General features: G+C 37.0%; 1 protein-coding gene across 3 annotated transcripts in view; it reads right to left on the bottom strand.

Annotated features, from left to right (window-relative positions):
• Positions 1–17,799, bottom strand: part of LOC114263964 (piezo-type mechanosensitive ion channel homolog) — a 121,678-nt gene extending 103,879 nt beyond the window's left edge. Inside the window, exons 1-4 of one of the 3 annotated variants that reach the window (XM_082915062.1) lie at positions 17,176–17,799; positions 16,888–17,045; positions 16,312–16,468; positions 16,017–16,203 (exon numbers count right to left, since the gene is read on the bottom strand). In XM_082915062.1, the coding sequence (XP_082771188.1) occupies positions 16,017–16,203; positions 16,312–16,468; positions 16,888–17,045; positions 17,176–17,348 (675 nt within the window). In that variant the 5' untranslated portion in view covers positions 17,349–17,799. Of the gene's footprint in view, positions 1–16,016; positions 16,204–16,311; positions 16,469–16,887; positions 17,046–17,175 lie in introns of those variants that run through there. The other 2 variants (XM_082915059.1, XM_082915060.1) reach the window with 2 other exon arrangements.
• Positions 17,800–18,569: the final 770 nt, after the last annotated feature.

Here is an 18,569-nt window from a genome sequence, read left to right as displayed (position 1 = left end):
TATGGAAGACAGCCGTATTTACAAGTTTCTTGCCGGCCTCAACATTGAGTTCGATGAAGTGCGAGGAAGAATTATTGGCAGACCTCCTCTCCCATCCATTGGCGAAGTATTTGCCGAAGTCAGAAGGGAAGAGAGCCGAAGGAGCGTCATGCTTAAGAAAAAAGGTACTGGTGAATCAATTGAAATTTCTGCTTTAATTAGCGATGCTGCGGCCAACAAGGCTGCAAATTACCAGCACAGGTTTGATGATAAGCCACGGGTCTGGTGTGATTTTTGCAACAAGCCTCGCCATACACGCGAAACGTGTTGGAAGATCCATGGCAAACCTGTCAACTGGAAAAGCAGCAAACAAGGAGAGAAGAATCGTGGCTTTCCTACCGCTAATGAAGCCGATTCAAGTCCCTTCAACAAAGAGCAGATTGATCAACTCTTAAAGCTGATAAAATCCAACTCCACATCCGGTACTCCTAGTGTTTTGTTGGCACAAACAGGTAGAAATCCTAAAGCCTTCTCTTGCCTAAACTTCTCTCCGTGGATCATAGATTCCGGTGCCTCCGATCACATGACTAGTTTTTCCCATTTATTTAGTACCTATTTCCCTTGTTCTGGTCATGACAAAATCAGAATAGCCGATGGTAGTTTTTCACCTATTGCAGGAAAAGGATTTATTAAACTAACTGAGAAAATTAATCTCAATGCTGTTCTTCACGTCCCCAACTTAGCCCGTAACCTTTTGTCTGTCAGTAAACTATCTAAGGATTCTAATTGTCGTGTTACATTTTTTGAATCCCATTGTGAATTTCAGGACCAGAACTCGGGGATGATGATTGGGCGTGCTAGGATGCTTGAAGGTCTTTACTACTTTGATGAAGTACCTGTTAGTAATAAAAAAGCTCAGAGCTTTAATAGTACTAGTTCAATCTCTGTTCGAGAAAAAATAATACTATGGCACTATAGGCTAGGACATCCTAGTTTTCTTTATCTGAAACATTTATTTCCAGAATTATTTGAAGGGATTGATTGTTCTTCTTTTCATTGTGAAAGTTGCATTTTTGCAAAATTTCATCGCTCTACTTATTTGCCAAAACCTTACCAGGCTTCCAAACCTTTTTATTTGATTCATAGTGATGTTTGGGGCCCTTCTAAAATCACTACTCTTTCTGGTAAAAGATGGTTTGTTACATTTATTGATGACCATACCCGCTTATGTTGGATTTATTTGATGAATAAAAAATCTGACGTGAAAAATTTATTCACAAATTTTTACAATATGATTGAAAACCAATTTCAAACCAAAATTGGTATTTTACATTCTGATAATGGAACAGAATATTTCAATGAGCAGTTGGGTGAGTTTTTGGAAAAAAAGGGAATTTTTCATCAATCTACATGTCGGGATACCCCTCAACAAAATGGCATTGCAGAACGAAAAAATAAACATCTACTTGAAGTAGCACGTGCTATAATGTTTTACATGCATGTTCCTAAATATTTATGGGGTAAAGCAATTTTAACAGCCTCTTATTTGATAAACAGGATGCCTACAAAGGTGTTAACATACAAAACACCTTTCGATTGTCTCAAAACTTTTTTTCCTGACACGAGGTTGTTTTCTGATTTACCCGCCAAAGTTTTTGGATGTACTGCCTATGTTCATGTTCCTAGTCAATTTCGTTCAAAACTTGACCACCGTGCTATAAAATGTGTTTTTTTGGGTTATTCCTCAAACAAAAAGGGGTATAAGTGTTTCGATCCTCAAACCAAGAAATTTCATGTGAGTATGGATGTGTCATTTGTGGAAACAAAATCCTATTTCCCCAACACTTCTCTTCAGGGGGAGACAAGTGGAGTAGAAGACCGTTTTTGGGATATTTCTATCCCGCTCCCCAATGTCATTTATCCTACACAAAAATCACATCTGTCTGATAATGATCACTTAGGAGAACCAAGTTCTATGGTGCCTAGTCAAGAAGATTCTTGTTTAGGGGGAGAAGTACTACAAAATGATCTAAATCCTGAGCTTCAGGTTTATACTAGGAAGCGATTTCATCTGAGGAATAATGACCCGAATGTCCATCCTAATGACCCGAATGTCCACCCGAGTTCTGGCATCGAAATTTTAGGTAATCCTATTCCTTCTATTTCCGACCTTGATGTTCCTATAGCAATTAGGAAAGGTGTTCGAAATTGCATTAAACATCCTATTGCAAATTACCTCTCCTATCAAAGACTGTCTAAAAACCATAGAGCTTTCACATCTAGGATTTCACACTTGTTTGTTCCAAGGAATATACAGGAAGCATTGGATGATCCGAATTGGAAATTAGCAGTCATGGAGGAGATGAATGCTTTAAGGAGAAGTGGTACTTGGGAGATAGTTGATCTACCCAAAGACAAGAAAACAGTTGGGTGTAAATGGGTGTTTACGATAAAATGTAACGCAGATGGAAGCGTTGAGAGATACAAGGCGAGACTGGTGGCTAAAGGCTTCACTCAAACTTATGGGATCAACTATCAGGAGACGTTTGCTCCTGTTGCTAAAATAAATTCCATCAGAGTACTGTTATCTCTTGCAGTAAATTCAGATTGGCCTCTACATCAACTTGACATTAAAAATGCATTTCTCAATGGTGATCTTGAAGAGGAGGTGTTCATGAGCCTACCGCCGGGATTTGAGCAGAGACTTGGAAGCGACAGAGTATGCAGATTGAACAAGTCATTATACGGACTCAAACAATCACCAAGAGCGTGGTTTGAACGCTTTGGGAAGGCAGTTATCAGTTGTGGCTTCTCGCAGAGTCAAGCAGATCACACAATATTTTATAAACATTCAAAAAACAGTAAAATTGCAATTTTGATTGTTTATGTTGATGACATCATTTTAACTGGTAATGATGAAGCAGAGTTAGCAGCCCTCAAAGAGAAACTCGCAAAAGAATTTCACATTAAGGATCTGGGAGCCCTCAAGTATTTCCTCGGAATGGAATTTGCAAGATCCAAGGAAGGTATATTCGTTAATCAGAGAAACTATGTTCTTGATCTCCTTGGAGAAACAGGTATGCTTGGTTGTAAGATGGTGGAGACTCCGATCGAGCTTAACTTGAAGTTACAAGCTGCTAAGGCTGAAGAAGTCAAAGAGAGGGAACAATATCAGCGACTTGTCGGAAAATTGATTTACTTGTCTCATACGCGGCCTGATATTGCCTTTGCAGTCAGCATGGTAAGTCAGTTCATGCACTCACCAGGGGCAGAGCACTTTGAGGCCGTTTATAAGATCTTAAGATATTTGAAAGGAACTCCAGGGAGAGGCTTACTGTTCAAGAAACATGGACATCTTCAAGTTGAAGTATACACAGATGCAGACTGGGCAGGAAGTGTTACAGACAGGAGATCAACATCCGGATACTGCTCCTTTGTAGGTGGGAACCTAGTTACATGGCGGAGTAAAAAACAGAATGTGGTAGCTAGAAGTAGTGCAGAAGCAGAGTTCAGAGCTGTTGCCCATGGAATCTGTGAAGTAATGTGGATTAAAAGAATTCTTGAAGAATTAAAACTTTCTCACCCGACACCTATGAAGGTCTATTGTGACAACAAAGCAGCTATATCTATAGCTCATAATCCAGTTCTACATGATCGCACAAAACATATAGAAGTGGATAAACATTTCATCAAGGAGAAAATCAATGCTGGCATAATCTGTATGACCTACCTTCCAACAGGTGAACAATTAGCTGATGTGCTAACGAAGGGACTACACAAGAAGCAATTTGATAAGCTGACTAGCAAGCTGGCTATGGAAGATATCTTCAAACCAGCTTGAGGGGGAGTGCTGGAAATTTGTGTTAATGCATATAATAAGATAGTGGCATATGATAGTGGTGTTGGTGGTAGATAGTGGCATGTATAGAATATGATAGTGGTGTTGGTGGTAGATAGTGGCATGTATAGAATATGATAGTGGTGTTGGTGGTAGATAGTGGCATGTATATAATATGATAGTGGTAGATAATGGTAATATATAATATGTAAGTGGCATATAATGGGTTATAATGATGTTTGTAATATCTCCTATATAAGGAGTGTCATTTGGTCTTGTAAAATAAGAAGTTTTGAATATAACAGAAATATATTCCTTCTTCCTCATATTTTCGGAGTTCTTCTTCCTCATATTTTCTAAGTTATATGCACTCCAAAGATTAGAACAATAGAATCATCAATAATTTTATCAAAAACTCAATTGCAAGAGAAACTGTATGTCCGATGAATTTATTTTCTTAAGATTAAGTAATTAATTTGCATTAATTGTCCATATATCTCACTAATTAAAAATTATTTAGCAATTGTACTTGACTCAATTAATTTAGTATGGTACTTGATCATACTTATTTAAAATTAAATTGAATTGAAATGAATGAATCAATTAATAACTGAGAAACAGAGCTCCCTCAAAATTCTGAGCCTTGTATCGAGAGAAACAGAGCTCCATTTCTCAATCATGACTTCACACAAATCAGCCCACTAAGCCAACAATTGTTTAATAACTGCTCCGTGACTACTTTTAACAATTCATACACTTAAACAATTCTTTCCTGCCTTGTTTCTCTTTGATCAAATGAAAGACTTTGACTTTATTGCCATGTCTCATCATTCAATTGATCCACCCGTCGATAGGAAATTTACGAAAATGGGTGCAAACAATGCCCCCCCAACTCTTTAAGAATGAGAAGACTCAAATTCTTGAAGAGTTGTATATAAAATTGATTTGTCAAAAAACCATCACCAAAATAAATCTTTTTTACTAACCAAAAAAAAAATGATTATTATAAGCACATGTTAATAAAATAGCAACCAAAGGCCATATTATAAATATGTTGTGCATCCTTCACAAATGTAGTCCATGTAGGCCATGTATGAGTTTTTAAATTGGTACTAGATTACTTCAATCGACAGTGTATTTACACAATTGACAGAGCAATGCATGAACCAAGTGTGAAACCAAGGGTTGGCCTATTATTTGGAGTACAATAATCTTCCCATGTTGGCATTGGTAAATACTCTAAGCATTAAAGCAAACATTTGGAATTTCAGTTTGTTTTATTTTCTAGCACTGTGAAAATGGCCAATCAAGAAATCATAATTCGCAATATATCTCTATGACTTTTTGGACTTTGTTCTCTCGCTAGCCATTTCATAAAAAACAAGCTTTGATGTGATCCACAAATCAAAAAAGGACCATGAATAATAAAAGCCATAGCATAAGGTGGTCTTAAAAACTCATACTTTACATCTTGAACAATGTCAAAGATTTCAAAGTCATGAACATTTGATTGTTAATAATTTTCAGCCATGGTTGGCTTAAGATCACACTTTTTAACCAAATTGTTTGCATTACTCTCTGTACTAAGAGTTGCAACAAAGGGCTGATTTTTTGTTTCACACATTAATGGGTTAGAAATATTTTTTGAAAACCCAAAAAATATTTCTTCCTTGTGAAATTGCCCCCTAGCCATGAAATTTTGGTTCTCATGGCCGTCTGTTTTTGCTACCATGACAATTGATGGAGTAACAACACCAACATTTGAAGGTGTCTTGTGGACCTCCACCCTTGTCTGACACTGCCCTCTAGAAAAATCATCAATAACACTTCTTAACTCACCAACAACACTTCTTAACTCACCAACCAGCACCTGTTTTTCCTCAACTGAAAGAGATGCAAGAGCCTCCTTTAATTGTGAAACCAAACTGCTACTAGGCTGTACAGAAGGGCCACTCGTTTGGCTTTGATGCCTCGTCTTTTCCATTGTTCCAAATTAGGATGTAGTCCTACTAGGCGTGCCAAAAATTGTTAGTAAAAATTATGATAAGTCTTGATCGACAGAGACTTAACAGCAATTTTAACCAAACAACCAAACAGAAAATCAGACGACTATGTAAAGGTTCTAATGCCTTGAAAGTACAAGGACTTCTTTGGAACAATTAACAATCAAAAGAGTGAAGTAAACATGGAAAAACCTCTATTGAAATCTTCTAAGTTTACAAAGTTACAAACTGTTGAAAGCTACTCCTAAAAATTAGGACAATCTACTCATAAGAATTAAGGTAGACTACTCCTAAAAATAAAGAGACAAAAAACTATGATAAGTTTGATGATTTGTTGATCTCCTTTTTCTGCTTGCATCTCTTTGTCTATTTATAATCGACGCCCAAAGCTTCTTTAGGCAAGAATTGCTAGGCAATTTCTCCTCCAATATAGCCACGTTTGCCACTTCAAATCATGCAGGCTCCACTACTCCTCTTTGGAACCAACATTCCATCACGCTTTTTTTTTTTTTGGGTGAATCATCACGTTGTTATTTTCCTTAATTCATATCATGATCAACTAATTAATTACATTCTGCACTAAACAAAAAATAACAATAATAATAAATATAAATATAATGTGGCCATAACTTTATATTAAAAATAATTTATAGTTTAAATCGACAGACCAAAATCGACTGGCCACAATCAATAAGATTAAATTTGGCCATGATTGACAGGCCACAATCAACAAAAAATAATTTATGGTGAAAACAATGCCCCCTTAACTCTTTAAGAATGAGAAATCTTGAATTCTTGAAAAGTTGTATATAAAATTTATTTGGCCTTGACTTTTTCACCAAACAGACATATGTAAAATATATGTTGTGAGACATATATGAGCTACTTTTCACTATTCAAGCAATGTTGGATCTTTAACCAAACCAAACCAAGCCTTAAGTCCCATAAAATGGGGTCGGCCACATCAATCCTTCTTCTTCACGCAGCCCTATCAAAGGCCATTTCGTTAGTCAAATTAAGTAAATCCATATCTCTATTTACAACGCTAGCCAACGTTAATCTAGGCCTACCCCGTCCCCTAACACTCTCATCTACCGTTACAGCATCGCATCTCTTTACTACTGCCTCTGTTGGTCTCCGTTGAATGTGACCAAACCATCTCAATCGATTCTCTCTCAACTTATTTTCTATCAGTGCTACTCCCACCCATTCCCGAATACACTCATTCCTAATTATGTCTTGCCTAGTCTTGCCACACATCCACCTTAGCATCCTCATCTCAGCCACACCCATCTTATCTACATGTTATTTCTTGGTTGCCCAACACTCCGCCCCATACATCGCTAGTCTAATAGCCGTTCTATAGAACTTACCTTTTAGTCTAGTAGGCATTCGTTTATCGCACAGTACCCCAGACACACTTCTCCATTTACACCATCCTGCTTTAATTCTATAGGTCATATCCGCATCAATCTCCCCCGCTGTTGTGATGATCTACCCTAAATAACGAAAATGTTCACTCTTAGGCAATTCTTGGTTCTCAATCTTCACTTCTCCTCTGCTTTCATTATTACTGTTACTAAATTTACACTCCACGTACTCTGTCTTAGTTCTACTTATCCAGAATCCTTTAGATTCAAGAGCTTTTCTCCAAATCTCCAACTTTGTGTTAACTCCTTCTCTAGTCTCATCCACTAGCACTATATCATCTGCAAAAAGCATACACCATGGCACGTCATCCTGAATATTTCTCGTCAACTCATCCATAACTAAAGCAAAAAAAAAGGACTTAAGGTAGATCCTTGGTGTAACCCTACAGTGATAGGAAAATCATTTGTCTCTCCAGCAGGCGATCTAATAGTGGTCACCACCCCTTCATACATGTCCCTAATCACATCAATGTAACCTTTTATCACCTCTTTCTTCTCTTACACCCACCATATTATATCCTAGAGCACTTTATCATATGTTTTCTCAAGGTCAATAAACACTATATGAATGTCTCTTTTCTTTTCTCGATACTTTTCTATTACTCTCCTCAAAAGATAAATCGCTTCCATTGACCTGCTAAGCATAAACCCAAATTAATTCTCTGACACCTCTGTTATATCTCGCAATCAGCGTTCCATCACCCTCTCCCACACTTTCATTATATGACACATTAGCTTGATTCCTCTATAGTTGTTGCAATTCTGGACATCTCCTTTATTCTTATAGATTGACACTAAAATACTCTTCCTCCACTCATCTGGCATGTTCCTAGTCAACAAAATTTTGCTAAACAACCTAGTTAACCAAGCAACCCCTTTTTACCCAACCCCTTTTAACCAATTCACCAAAATTAAGTTTTGATGTGATCCACAGACCTAAAATGGGTGTTGAATGTCATAATTCATAGTTTTGCATGGCTCAAAATTTCTGAAAAATTCAACATTTTGAACAATGTCAAAAATATTAAAATCATCATGAATTGATTGTTCATTTTTAGCCACAGTTGGCTCAAAATCAAACTTTTTTACCACATTGTTTGCATCACTCTTTGGACTAAGATTTGCAAAAAATGACTGATTTTTCCTTTCACAAATCAATGGGTTAGAAATATTTTTTGACAACCTAGAAAATATTTCTTCCTTGTGAAATTGCCCCCCAGCCATAAAATTTTTATTCTCATAGCCTTTCATTTTTTCAGTCATAACAACTGAAGAATTAATTTTTTCATCATCCACAACCTTTAAAGGTGTAGGAAGAACAACTGAAAAGCCACAAATTTTAGCTTCTGTAAAAATTTTCAATGTTTCCCTCCATTGATGAATTTCAATCTCAAAATGGTCAATTTGATCATCAAGTTGACCAATCACTTTATCAAAATGATTTGGTGTTTCTAACCTCAAATAATATGGCAATGGCGCTATTGTTTGAAATTCTTGCCAACCAAGATAATCAATCTTTTCATGTAAATATAAAATTTCATTCTCACTCCAACACATTTCATCTTCACAAAACCAAATCATTTCATCTATTTGTTTGGACACGTCATTCCATGGAAATCCACTTATTAGAACATCATGTGACTGTGTTTTACGAAATTTTTCCATGCCATATTTCAGGTCTTCTTATACTTCATCTTGCCGTCGAATTCTTGTCATTATTCCAAATTAGGAAGATGTCCCACCAGGTGTGCCAAAAAATTGTTAGTAAGAATTATGCTGGGATTGGATCGACAGCAACCAAGCAGTAGTTCAAACTAAACAATTTAAACAGGAGCAATCAAGCAACTATGGTAGTGGTTCGAATGCCTCAAAAGGATGAGGACTTCTTTGGATCAACTGATGGTAACAAAGTAAACAAGTAAAACAAACTGCTTTATATCAACTGATGGTAACAAACTAGATGAGATAAACAAAAGTAATTTTAGATTGAAATCACCAAGGCTTATCCAGTTACAAGGTACAAATTACAGTGGAAGAAACTACTCCTAAGTTACAATCTGAACTACTTCTAAGTCTAAAAACTAAGTTGTTGTGTTGTTGTTGCTGTCTTCTCTCTGCAAACTTTTTGGCCTTTATAGCTCTTCTTTCCCACGACCCCACGATCTTCTCAATCTGCAACTGTTGTTGTGTAACTACTACAGCTGCACTCTCACTTCCAAGTCTTCAAACCACATCAAGCCTTCACGTCCACCTATCAAACTTCACTTCCTTCGAGTTGACACGTGTCCCTAGGTCCTTTCGTCCTTCCTTTGACAGAGAAAAATCCCCACCTTGTTCATGCTTCCCTCTGCAAGTCACCTACTAAGCCCATGACTTAGCCAAAAACTGCTCCATCATCTGCACTGTTTAATGCACATTCTCAACCTTTCTCAAATTGCTTACCCCCTTAAACAACCGTTGAACCCTCGCTTGTCTCTGCCACATGTCACACTCCAACTAGTCCACCTGTCAACAAGAAATTTACGAAAATGGGTGCAAACACCCACCCAAATGAAATTAAGTATATGATTAGCCAATTCTATTTCAATTTTTGAAGGGAATTTTCCCCCCACATTTCTCCTTGGCTACCGACACCACCTTTCCTTGTCTTTGTTGGAATTAGAATCAATTAGGTCTTATTTTATGCCCATTGTTTAGGCCTTGATTTTGTTTCCTTTTACGTTATTTCCTATCTAGTAAATCTCTATCAGTAAATATACACAAGCTAGTCTCCATTCTAGACTAAGCCATTCTATTCTTTTCATTCTTTATGGTATCAGAGCCAAAGAAAAAACCCTAGCCGCCTCCTTCTTCTCTCTCTACCTAACAACCCTACCTATCACCTCCAGCTGCCTTTTTCTTACTACCTAGCCACCGACAGCCCTTCCCAGCCCCTCTCCTCCACCCAAAAGCCGTACCCAGCCCCCTTAAACCCTTCGCCTAGGCTATTCCACAGTCCTAGTTTAGGCCGACAGCCCCTCTAGGGAAGTTCGGCAGGTTCTATCCCATGTTTCGTGACTTGGTGTTGATGTGGTAAGTCTTTTTCTTGCGTTATTTTTGTTAGTGGGCTACCGGGTTGTTCGGTAGCACTTGTTAGATTGGTTATGCCGTTTGTCCGGTGTGTTTTGTGATTTGTATCGTTCTATATTGTTAACTATACACATCACCTATTTCCCTAGCCACCATGACTGACTCTCCATCCGATGTTTCTCCTGTGGCACTAGTTAAACCTGTTTCAATTAATCTAGATTTTTCTCTCTCGCACCATACTGTTGTTCATCGTATCACGTGTAGTGTTGAATGGGAAATATTTTGCTGCCTGGAGTCATTCCCTTAAACTTTATTTAGGGGGAAAGGGAAAAGCTCATTGGCTTTGTGGCAAGTACCAATGGAAAACCTCTCTATATGGACTCGGTCACCCATTCAAGGAAAAGATTATCCTATGCTAAGATTTGTGTTGAAATCCAAGCCTAATATGAGATTCCAAAATCTTTCAAGCTTGACTTGGGTTATGATGACCCCTACGAACAGTGATGACTCCATAAACTTTTGTTGGTGATGTCAAAAACTTAAATTTTATACTATATTAATTTTACATTTATCATATTCATCACCTATTTCTAATAAATCAACAAACTAATTTAAATTTATCACATCAAAATAAAGAGAATTTTATTGTATTGATAATAATTTTTTATGTACAAAAATGTAATTATATATAGAAAAATGTTATTTACCACTAGATTTATTTCATCAATTTTTTTTTCCACTTTTCAAGTGTATTGATATGGTAAAAATTATGTGTATGTGTAAAATCTACCATGTAACCATGTTTAAAATAGTGGATCTCACTATGTTGGTCGGAAGTTCCTTGTATATAACTTGAGTAAAGATATTGGTACTTATTTTTTTACTCTCTCACGAGTTTAGGGCAGCTCACACCCATATGAAGGTGTGTAAAATAATAGATACCCTTAACATTGTTGATAGTTTTATCATACATATATATATGATTTTTTTATAGGTATATATGGAGCCAACCGTAGGGTTTCAAACCCTCTGTTTTCAATGGGTTCATGTATGTTAAGTTGTTCCTAAGACCACAAATGATATGCCGAAAATCATAGTTTTTCCTCAGTCTAGTGGGTTCAAGTGACACCACTACTGAGTGAGTGGCATCATCCCTACCTACGAAATTATATTGGTAATCCTTTGGATAGCTAAAAGATGTGTTAATTACGAGATTTATGGTCACTCCCAAAATTCTTGTCCTTCTCATCTTCAACTTACTAGTATAGAAAAACAAGTATAGAGAAAGAAGGAGGAGGTGACAAAAGACCCCATGGAGGATTGGATGGAAGTTCTACCCAAAAAGATTCCAAGAGGGGATTATTATTCAAGATGCCGCGGGTAGTGGGCCCAAAAGAAATACTCCCACCAATAGCACATGGTCACTCCCAAAATTCTTGTCCTTCTCATCTTCAATTACTAATATAGAGAAAGAAAGAGGAGGTGACAAAAGACCCCATGGAGGATTGGATGGAAGTTCTACCCAAAAAGGTTCCAAGAGGGGATTATTATTCAAGATGCCGCGGGTAGTGGGCCCAAAAGAAATACTCCCACCAATAGCACAAACATGTTTTAGTGTGCTTGACACTTGCCTCTCTAGGTTTGAATGTGATGATAATTTGGAAGTCCAACCACATCAAAAAATGAAAACCAGAAGAAGCTAAAAGAGAAAATTCACAACTTGAAATTGGCTCGAGGGAAGGTTTCTTAACTCAAGTAGCAATCCTAAGCCCGGCCAAGGAGGTAGCAAGAATATGACAGAGATTCTCAGGTTGTGAAAGTTTGATGTGAGGTTAGGTCTTTTGATCTTTGGTTGCTGCCTTTTGGAGCTAGCTGATTTTGCCTTTGTGCATGTTGTCTATTAGGGCTTTGAATTTATTAAACCAATTGTCCCGAAAGCTTAAGCTGTTAGGAAAAAGGCCCGACAATGTAAATCAAGCTATTCAAAAGCCTCCCTCACGTGCAACCATGACTTGCACGTGGAAATGCAAACATCCAAACATAGAGAGAAGAAAGAATACGAATAAGAGAGAAAGAATTCAAATGGAATGACTTGAACCCAAATCCTTCTCCAACTTGAGCTCTAATACCATGTTAATCATGTTTTGAGGGAGAAAATTAGAGTTGTATTATTGCGTAATCATATTCTGAATACAATATTAGCGCAAACAGCAAAATCCTAATAAAAGAAGACAAAAAAGATGTAAAAGCTAAACTACCCTTAATATCTAAATTACATATATCATTAACACCCTCCCGCAAACTCAAGATGTGACAGTAGATAGCATCGAGAGTTTGTCAAGGAGACAGAAGTGCAAAATGGTGTGAGACTTAGCGAAATGATCAGCCAACTACAGACTAGAAGGGATAAAAGGTAAGGACAAAGACCCGAGCTGCAGATGATAATGCACAAAGTGACAATCAATCTCAATATGCTTGGTGTGCTCATGAAAGACAGAATTGTATGCAATCTAAATGGCTCTCTTGCTATCACAATACATAGGAGAATGAGATGAGATAGGGATGCCAAGATAAAAAGCAAACAATGCAACAAAACTATTTCAGCAGGCACTATACTCAAGTTCAGTAGAGGAATGGGCAACAACAGTTTGTTTTTAACTCTTAGAAGAAATAAGAGAATCATCCAGGAAAATATAAAATCCAGCAACAAAGGTCCTATCCATAATATCACATGGCCAATCAGCATCAGAAAAGGCACGAAGCTTTAAAGAAGAAGTTAAGAAGAAAAACAAATTTTGATGTAAAAAACCTCAAAGATAGTGTAGAATGAGCAAAACAGCAACCGAAAGAATTGTGGTAGGAGAAGACACAAACTAACAGAGAGCTTATAGATTGGTTGGCGCTGGATCTAGGGTAGGACATCGTACTCCAAAGGGGATACGCATTCGGCTCGCTCAAGGCATTCCCTAAGCTATTTTTTGAGAGCATCCGCTGTGGGACTTCACAAGCTCATGCCGTCAAAAGCAACATGAACTGCATAGACAATATCACATCGAGTGACAGTGAGATAGAGAAGGCTACCGGAAATAGTTCGATATGAAGTAGAATCTGTTAACAGAACTCCATCAATAGAAGAAGAGTGCCACATTCAGCTCAAGAGGAGTCTCAACTATCCAAGAATCAGTTGGCACGCTGAATAATGTCAGTTGCATAGTTAGACTGAGAAAGAAAAATCCCTGAAGAGAAGAAGCCACTTCTATACCTAAGAAATATCGCAGCAAACCCAGATACTTCATCTCAAAATGTTGTTGCAACTAAGTTTTTAAAACAGAAATACCTTCAGAATCACACAAGCAATAATCATGTTATCAACATATAGAAAAAGACCAATGTGGAGAAAAGAATCATGATCACCGAAGCGAAAAGCCAAGGCACACACATAATGGAGAATTTCTCAAACCGAACTCGTGGTGCTTGTTTGAGACCATATAACGCTTTGTGAAGTTGACAAACTTCACTTGCATAGTGTCAAAGGCCAGAAGGTTGTAAACCCTATGTAACAAAGATGCTCTATGGCTGTAAAGATTACAACATTGCATAAATCGTACTTAATTGTGAACCATAAGATTTGCACACAATTCAGATAGATCACGAATCATTGTAATATAAGACTCAGCCAATAGATTCTAATCAAATAGGGTCAAATTGAATCGAAAAGAATGAAAGGAATCACGAATTGTAATATCTACAAATAGATTTGGCTTGTGATACCTCGAATACCATTGTCTATGTCACACGGACTCGGATGCGGGTATCGGGTGCCTCAAAACTACAAATGAAGGATACATGGATACGGATCCAAACTTGGATACGGATAGAAGGATACATTAAATAGTTATTTCTTCATATGAACATGAGTTAAAAAGTTCTGTTCTTTTTTCATTTTTGTTGAGTCATGAATTAAAAAGTTGACCCCAATAACTTTTTTATATATAATTTATGGACCGAACATGTGGGTAAGCCACATATCGGCCCATGTTATTAAAAAAGATGTTGGCCAGCTGTAAAACACTAAAAGGCCCAAATTTTTATAGCTGAGCAAAGTTTATTAATAGACCCGAATTTTTATTTTATTTATTTGGGTCCAACTCATTAGCCAAACCCAACAAAAGATGCTCCACAACTGTAGATCACCTTAATATCTCCAGTAGTGTTTTGCAATCTCAATAACGATTGAAACCCATTGGTCAAAACTCTCTCCCTCCCTCTCTCTCTCATGCACATCACAATCAATCTCAATCTTGATACCAACCCTAAATATCTCTCTGTTCAAACCCTACATTATGTCGTTATTGTAGCCAAGATTCAATCATCATGTGATTCAGCAGATCCAAATCTTCAACCCAACATATATCGAAGTTCTTTTGTAAGTAAGCATCCACCAACCTTCTTCCTTTTTGAATTAGCAATGTCCAAGAGAGAGGAGATGAATCCAACACAGATCCCGTACCCGTGTCTTGTCGTGTCGACACAGGTACTTCACCCCCAAACGGCCAAGTGCATGTAACACAGACCATGATTGCCCTTTGTAATGATCCCAATTTGTGCAAACCTGTGCCAAGTCCCACACAGAAAGTCTATAAGGGTGGTCTTGAGTATATAACTAAGAATTATGAATCCAATTGATATAATGGGCTAAACATTTATTTTGGTGAGGACCCAACCAATTACTCTCCCAACCTTATGTATATGTACTAACCTTAGATATTTGAGACTCACTTTGCATTTAAGAGATTTCTTGAGAGCTTTGAATACACCAATGCTTTTAATTTCTTGCAAAGCTTCTTCTTTGAAAGTTTTCTTCTATTGAGACACCCATTACCCAAACAACATGGCAAAGTTCTCAAAAGTACCCACAGTGTTGCTTCACTCAACAAGGAGGGTGACCCCATGACTTCCCAACTTAAAATATGCCCCAAGTGAGCCAGGCACCTGGAAACCCTTTGCTCCTTGAGGAAATACTATGTTGGAGTTAAACCACCCCCTTCTTGGGGAGGGGGGGAGGGGCGATGCACTCTAGACTGAAGCAAGGTCACCTCTACTACATTAACTACAAGAATTATGCAGCCACAACAAGGCCACGGACTAGTGGACAGAGGATATTTTGAGGAAGTGGAAGCAATAAACAGCCCTCTCTAGTGCCAACATCCTCTTGGCAATCAAGAACTCCCTCAGCCTAAAGCTGACAAGGAATGCTAGGGCACTTGAAAACATTGTTATTGAGACCTAAAGTTGGCAGATAAGAAAAAGAAACTATAGATGCAAATACAAAGTACTCAATCATACAATCCCTCTCAACTAGAAGTTCTACAAGCCTATGGTAACAATTAAACCAAATAAATCACACATCTCAAAAAGCACCTTAGTGTCCGACAACTCCAATTTATTCTGTTTCTAAAGATGTTCACTGACACTCGAAAACTTGCAACTTGGGCTAAAATGTCAGTCTGCTCGGATATAATGTATTTTTTCCTCTTGGATTCCAATTTTTTTGGAAATGTGGAACCTCATGGATGCTCAAAACCTTTATAGTGATGCACAAAATATGAGACAAACAAATAAACTTTCAACGAAAGTAATTCAATTGTCAAAACCTTATACTTGACATAAATTGAAGTTGAGTATAAGTGTGCTTACCATGAAGTAGAAAAGAAGAAGTGAAACACCCGAACATATTTCTGACCAATTAGACTTCGCAGATATTTTATAGAGCCCAATGAAATCAGCATGCCATTGAAACATACAAGAGAATTCTCCAGGGAGCTGATATACATACAGTAGAACAATATTCAAGCCTGCATACAACAAAAGATACCTCCATCCCCTTCAAACCAATCCGAGTAAATGTAAATCAGTGAAAGGATTAAGAAATAATTCATAAGTACATAACCAATCATAGCCAGACAAAGTAAAGGAACTACAATATGCTCACCTGAAGAGGCCTAGAAAATTGCTTGTTAAAGACCAATCAATAAGTCCAATGCAGCTACAAATGAAAAATGGTAGAGAAACCCATGAAGGGTGGCTACTGCCCACAACCAGCTGAACAGCAGGCAACAATAAACAGCATAGAACCCTGAGATAAGAACCTTCCATGGAACAAAACACGATAATAACAGAATCAAAATTCAAGTGATTATTTGCACCTCCAATGTCATAAAGCACCACTTCTGTGATTAGCAAGAAGATTTCATTTCATTCAGAAGTCAAAATTTGAATAAGATAATTCAGTGAATGAATTCCAATGGTTTAGTTTTACAAAGCCTTCTGTATACAGTTCAGGACTTTTGCTTCTTTAGCATTGCATTATATCACCTAATTACTTTGTGTTCATGTTCTTGTGACCACTAAATTGTTTCTGCAATCATGAAAAACCTATAAGAGACTGGAGAACTGCATAAAATGAACAATAAATGCAAATGATAAAATAAAATTCTTCACATAGGACATGTCAACAGCCTATCTTCTCAAAGCTTATGATATGAAAAGAAAAAGAAAAAGCCCAAACCTATATGCTTGAAAGAAGAAAGTAAATGGCCCAAACAAAGGTTTCTATATAGATCCAGCCCAAATCTACTCCCATACACTTCAAAAACTGCAACCAAAGCTGCCACTAGTTGAACGACCAGGAAATAAATAATGGACGGAGACTTCAAGGAGTGATCTCTGCAAAGCCAACCCACTTTAAGTTGTACGGAGGTAGATAATTAAGAAAATAACTGTATTCCTTGGTGAAATCATTTTCAAGAATAAAAAGAAGAAAGAAAAGAATTAGAATGTGGACATCAGTTTTTACCTTAAGAGACCAATAAGCTTTGCCCAACGAGCATCCACCATACTCCATTGATCCCCCTCAACAGCCAAAGTGATTTGAAATATGGCATGTGAAATAGCCAGTGTGGATAATATAATCACACCCCACAATACTGGGGACTTAATTCGATGAAAACCTATTGAATACCAATACATTGACAACCATAGTCATCCAAAACAACATATACAAAAACATATCATGATAGAATTGCAAATTCTACTGCATTGCATTAGACACAGATAAAACATGCCTACTGCTTGTATACGGCTAGACAAGTAATTAACTGACTTTTGTACCCAACCTTATTCATGTAAGTTTTTCTGAATGATCTGTATATTCAACTTGTTTCTAATACAAAGATGACAACCGATATATATAGCAATCCTAAACCTAATCTGAAATAGGAAATAATAACCCTATACAATCAATCTAATATTCACACAATCAATCTAAAATATATAATCAACCAAATTGATATATTTCCATAACTACAATAATATTCTCACACCCCCGCTCAAACTTAAGGTGTTTTAGCAAAAAACACTAACGCTATGTTTGGATTGAGTGATTTGGAGAGAAAAAAAAAGAAATGGAGAGATATGTATTTCTCTTACTTGTTTGGATAACCTAAGTGGAGAGAAATGGGAAAAAATTGAGAGAAATTGAGAGAAACTCATTTCTCTTATAAGCTTCATTTTTAATCTTTCCAAAAATGGAGAGATTGGGAGAGAAGAAAGGAAACCACTATTTTCATAATACCAATTTTGTCCCTATAAAAATAAAATAAACAAAATGATTGAAAACATAAAAAAAGTTATTTTGGTAATATAACATAAAATAATTTCTTTTCTTTTCTTTTCTCTTAATGAAATCTAACCAAATAAGAATGAGAGAAATCACAATCATTTCTTTACTTTTATTTCTTCCTTATCCAAACAAAAAGGAAAGAAATCACAATCATTTCTTTTTTTTTCATTTCTCTTATAACTTAAGTAATCCTTTCTTTTTTTTTCTCTCCTAAGTTCCCAAACATAGTGTAAGAGTTTGCCAAGAAGAAACTGAAAACAAGCAGTGGTATGAGTCTTCATAAAGAAATCAGTAAGTTGCAATGCCGAAGAGACGAAAGGAAGCGAGATGGAGCCAAACTGCAGATGCTGACACACAAAATGACAATCAATCTCAATATGCTTCGTCCGCTCATAAAAGACAATGTTATGTGCAATCTGATTAGCATTGCGGTTGTCACAGTAAAGGGAGGTCGGAGAAGACTGAGGGACACCCAAATCAGTCAAGAGACAACGAAGCCAAACAATCTCAGCAATGGCATGAGTCATAGCAGAGTACTCAGCCTCGGCAGTGGAACGCGCAACAACAGT

Source organism: Camellia sinensis, chromosome 2 (genome assembly GCF_055761805.1).
Source record: "Camellia sinensis isolate YWXY chromosome 2, ASM5576180v1, whole genome shotgun sequence".
NCBI lineage: Eukaryota > Viridiplantae > Streptophyta > Magnoliopsida > Ericales > Theaceae > Camellia > Camellia sinensis.
Note: the sequence above shows the minus strand (reverse complement) of the source record. Positions and strands in the feature narration are given on the sequence as shown.